Source organism: Phoca vitulina, unplaced genomic scaffold (assembly GCF_004348235.1).
Source record: "Phoca vitulina isolate PV1807 unplaced genomic scaffold, GSC_HSeal_1.0 scaffold10, whole genome shotgun sequence".
Lineage (NCBI taxonomy): Eukaryota > Metazoa > Chordata > Mammalia > Carnivora > Phocidae > Phoca > Phoca vitulina.
This window is the reverse complement of record NW_022589713.1, coordinates 42,263,900-42,268,459: the sequence shown is the minus strand read 5'-3', so window position 1 is coordinate 42,268,459 and position 4,560 is coordinate 42,263,900. Positions and strand designations below refer to the sequence as shown.

At 48.9% G+C, this 4,560-nt stretch overlaps 1 protein-coding gene across 1 annotated transcript in view; it reads right to left on the bottom strand.

Annotated features, from left to right (window-relative positions):
* LYZL4 (lysozyme like 4) overlaps positions 1-4,187 on the bottom strand; it is an 11,352-nt gene extending 7,165 nt beyond the window's left edge. Inside the window, exons 1-2 of the mRNA XM_032409179.1 lie at positions 4,049-4,187; positions 3,786-3,935 (exon numbers count right to left, since the gene is read on the bottom strand). Coding sequence (XP_032265070.1) covers positions 3,786-3,935; positions 4,049-4,187 — 289 coding nt within the window. The remainder of the gene's footprint in view (positions 1-3,785; positions 3,936-4,048) is intronic.
* Between the last annotated feature and the right edge of the window lie 373 nt (positions 4,188-4,560).

The window sequence follows — 4,560 nt, the reverse complement described above, 5'->3', positions numbered from 1 at the left end:
AGTTGTTTATCTCTCTTTTTCTCAGCTTCTTTATTTTCCATCATTTGGTCTTCTATCTCACTGATTCTTTCTTCTGCCTCATTTATCCTAGCAGTTAGCGCCCCCATATTTGATTGCACCTCATTAATAGCCTTTTTGATTTCTACTTGGTTAGATTTTAGTTCTTTTACTTCTCCAGAAAGGGTTTCTCTAATAACTTCCATGTTTTTTTCAAGCCCAGCTAGTATCTTTAAAGTGATGATTCTGAACTCTAGATCTGACATCGTACTAATGTCCGTATTGAGTAGGTCCCTGGCAGTCGGTACTACCTCTTGTTCTTTTTGTTGAGGTGATTTTTTCCGTCTTGTCATTTTGTGCAGAGGAGAATAGATTAATGAGAGAACAAAATGCTAGCAGGGTAACAACGTCCCCAGAAAATATACTCTAAACAAATCAGAAAAGACCTGAAGCAGTGGGAAAAGAAAGGGAAAGAGAGAAAAAAGAAAAGGAAAGAAAAAAAGAACAAAGAAAAAGATAAAGATAAAAACAAACAAAAGCAGAACAAAACAAAACAAAAACAGAATGTGATCAGATATGATCAGGCTGGATTATAGATCAGTGCCACACACTAGATTTTGGGTGTATTTTGGTCTGTTAAAAGAAAGTCCCTCCCAAAATTTTAAAGAAAGAAAAACTTATATATGTACAAAAATAAGGGTTGATATGATGAAGGGATGGAATATGACTGTAAAGATGGAAATTATAAAAAATTTTAAAAAAGGATTTGATAAGTTGTTTGAAACAAGAAAGAAGAGGATTAAAAAAAAAAAAGAAAGAAAGAAAAAAGGGAGAGAATGTGATCAGGCAGGGGAGTAGAAAAAAACCATACACTAGAGATTTAGAGTATATTTTGATCTGTTAGAAGAAACTATCTCAAGATTTTAAAGAGAGAACAACTTATATATATATGCCAAAAATACGGGTAACTACTATGAAAGGATAGAATATGACTTTAAAAATGAAAAATAAAAATGTTTTTTTTTTTAAAAAGGGATTGATAAAATGTTGGTTGAAAAAGGGAAAAAGAAAAATTCAAAAAAAAAGAAAAAAGGAAAAAAAAAAGACAGTTAAAAAAAATAATTAACTTTGAAAGACTAAAGAATCATGGTAAAAAAGCCATGAATTCTATGTGCAGTATTCCCCTAGCGCTGGAGTTCTGCCGTTCTCATTGATCGGTAAACTTGGTCTTGGCTGGTTGTTCTCACTGATCTTCTGGGGGAGGGGCCTGTTGCCGTGGTTCCCAAATGTCTTTGCCCCGCCCTTGCCGCTCCGGGCTAAGTAATCTGCTCGGGTTTGCTCTCCGGAGCTCTTGTTCCCTGCAAGCTTTCCGTACAGCTTTGGAGGCGGAGAGTGAAAATGGCGGCCTCCCAGTCTCCGCCCCAGCGGAGCCGAGAACCCGGAGTCCCGCTCCCCAGCGAGCCCCCAGAGAAAAGCAGTCAGTCACTCCCGTCTCCTTGGTCTCCGGCCACACTCCGCGCTCACCTGGCCTGTGACCGCGCCTTTCTATCTGGCACCCGACCCCGGGTGGAGTCTCCAAACCCAGCAGATCCCCGCAGTGCGCTCCCGCACCTCTCCTCCCGGGGGAAGAAGGTGAGTCTCCCCGGATCTGCCGCTTGTTGGGTCCCTGCTGGAGGAGCAGTGGCCCGACTGTGCCGCGGATCACGGTTTATAGCAACCCCGAGCTGAGAGCCCGCGCCTGGGCTCCGTCTCTGCAGCCGGCTTCCCTGCTCTGATCCTTGGGAGCTCTGCCGCACTCAGGCACCCCCGGTCTTTCTGTGACCCCGAGGGCCCTGAGACCACACTGTCCCGCGAGGGTTCCACCCCCCATTTCGCCACCAGAGTGACGTCCCTCAGCGGAGCAGACTTCTAAAAGTTCCGATTTTGTGCTCCGTGGCTCTATCACTTGCCAGAAGCGGCCGACGGAGGCCCCTCCCCCGCCGTCTATCCTCCCGAATATCGCCTCGGATTCACTTCTCCGCACGTCCTACCTTCCAGAAAGTGGTCGCTTTTCTGTTCAGAGAGTTGTTGCTATTCTTTTCTTCGATCTCCTGTTGAGTTTGTAGGTGTTCAGAATGGTTTGATCCCTATCCAGCTGAATTCCCGAGAGGAGACGAAATCCAGGTCTCCTACTCCTCCGCCATCTTGCTCCGCCCCCTTTATTTTTCTTTTTTAAGTAGGCTCTGTGCCCAACATGGGCGTCAACTCACAACCTGAGTTGTGACGCACGCTCTACTGACTGAGCTAGCCAGGTGCCCCAGATTTATTTTTTTTTACATTTTATCTAGTGGGAGGGTTTTTTAGGATATCTAATCCACCGTATTTTCATCATAGCACTTGGTATCACCTCTATTACAGATAATTATTTGTTTCTTCTGTCAGATTCTGGCAGTCCATCAATCAATCTATCTTCTTATGAGATATAAATTATGGGCCTACTGGGTTTCTCTTTTTGCCTTGGCTACCAGGAAACTCAGGGCAACACTGAATGTTCTATCACAGTAATTAAATTATGTTCTTAATGTTTGGTCTCTGCTAGACTTTTATCACATGGTTTCTATGGGCCCTGCACAGTGTTTTACATACATTACCCATTTAATGCTCATAGCAACCTTAAGAGGTAGCTAATGTCATCCCCCCTTCACAGATGAGAAAGCTCTGGGAAGGGACCTACACAAGCTCATGTAGCTCACTCGTAATGGGAACAGCTGGGATTCCCACTGGGTTCCTGTGTATTTTCTGCACCTTTCCCTCCTACTTTGCAATTCTGCTTCTCCTTGAATCTGGAAACCATCTTACTCCTCTCTGGAGTCCCCAGGCCAAGCATGGAGCCCAACACTGAGTGGCTTTCTCCTGGACCACATAAGAAGGTTACAAGCTTTACCATGACCTCTCCACTCTGTCTCCTAAAGAACCAGCTCAGAGCCAGGTTCTGGAATGTTTCTCACTCATCATGGGGGAGGGAGCTTTGCTCATCAGGGAGACCCTGAGAGTGCCGGGCCCTCAGACTCTCCTGACTCAGGAGTTACACTGTGTCGGTTTGCCTCTCAACAACACCACCTACAGCTGTGTGGCTCTGGGCATGTACTTACCCTCTCTGGGCCTCAGTTTCCCCATTCATGGCCCATGTCATGGGGGTCTTTGTGAAGACTAGATGAATTCAGACCAATGAAGAGCTTAGAGGAGCACGCTGCGCTTAGCAAGCACTAGAATGTCAGCTCCAGGAGGCCGACACATCATGGGTGCTCAGTGAATGCTAGGATGAGGGAACCCTGGGCCGGTGCATCCTCTTGACCACAGGTACTTGGGACCCCTGAGAGCAGCAGGGAAAGCTCCCCTAGGAATGGCCTGCTCCTGTATCCTCCCAGTGACCCCTTGTGCCTGTCCAAGTGGTCACTGTTCCCCTTGAAGAAGAGTGAGTGGCCGAGCGTGGGTGAGATGAGACCCATGCAGACAGAGCCCTCTGCTCTAACCCTTCAGGCTTAGGTGGGCTCTGATGCTGACAGCCTCCCCCTTGCCTCCTCTCATCCTGCCCATCTGGATGGGGGTTTCCATGACTCTGTCCTTGGCTGCCACCCACAGCCTGCACACTCCGGTGCGAAGCACTCAGCCTCCCTGGGCCCGCACCTGCCAGGCCCTCCGCCTCCCTGCTCTAAACCTGGAAACTCTGGCCCCCCAGAAGTCTGGCCTCTGTGCTCTGTGCTGCAGCCCCCTGTGCCCCGGTGTGGGACGGAGGGGGTGGGACCTACCGGAGCAGGGCATGTGGCAGCGGTTCTTGCCCTTGTCGCACCAGTCATGGCTGCGGATCTGAAAGAGGCCGTAGCCAGTGTAGCCACCGGGTGAGTTCTCGTAGATGGCCGTGGGGTTGAACTTGCTCTCAAAATAAGCCAGGCACACCCCTAAGATGGAACAGGAGGTGAGTGGCTTGGAGGACGGTGGAGTCGGGGATGCCTGGGCAGGGGCCAGAGGAAAAGGAGGGGAGGGCAGAGGGGGCTAAGAGGGACCTACTCACAGTTTGCAAGGCTGTAGCCCTCAAAATAATCCAGGCCTCCTTCATAGAGCTTCTTAGCCACCTTACAGCGCCCCATGATAGCAGCACCACTTGGAACCACCAGGCAGCCAATGAGGGAGAGAACCATGGATGCCTTCATCTTCTCAGGCTCCTGGCTGCTCAGGGCAACAATGGCCAGGGGAGCCGGTGGAGTCACAGAGAAGTCCTGCCAGGATCCCAGGGACACTGGTTTCTCTGAAGGAAAAGAAGGGCACTGTGGGGTGGGGGTGTGCAATTCAGTGTGTTCAGAAAAAAGGGAGTTCTGCCTGGCTTAACCGTGATACTTCTTCCCACCCTAATCCTCAGCTTCGTGTCATTGCAAACCCAGGACACCTGAAACCCTGCCTCTCCTCCTCTTCTGGACCCCCCATTTTCTAAGGAAACTGCTCTTATGAAGGTCACCCCCCACACACACACATTCTTTCCCTCCAGCAAAACCCAGTGGCTTCTGCTTGATTTTCTTCTCACTCATT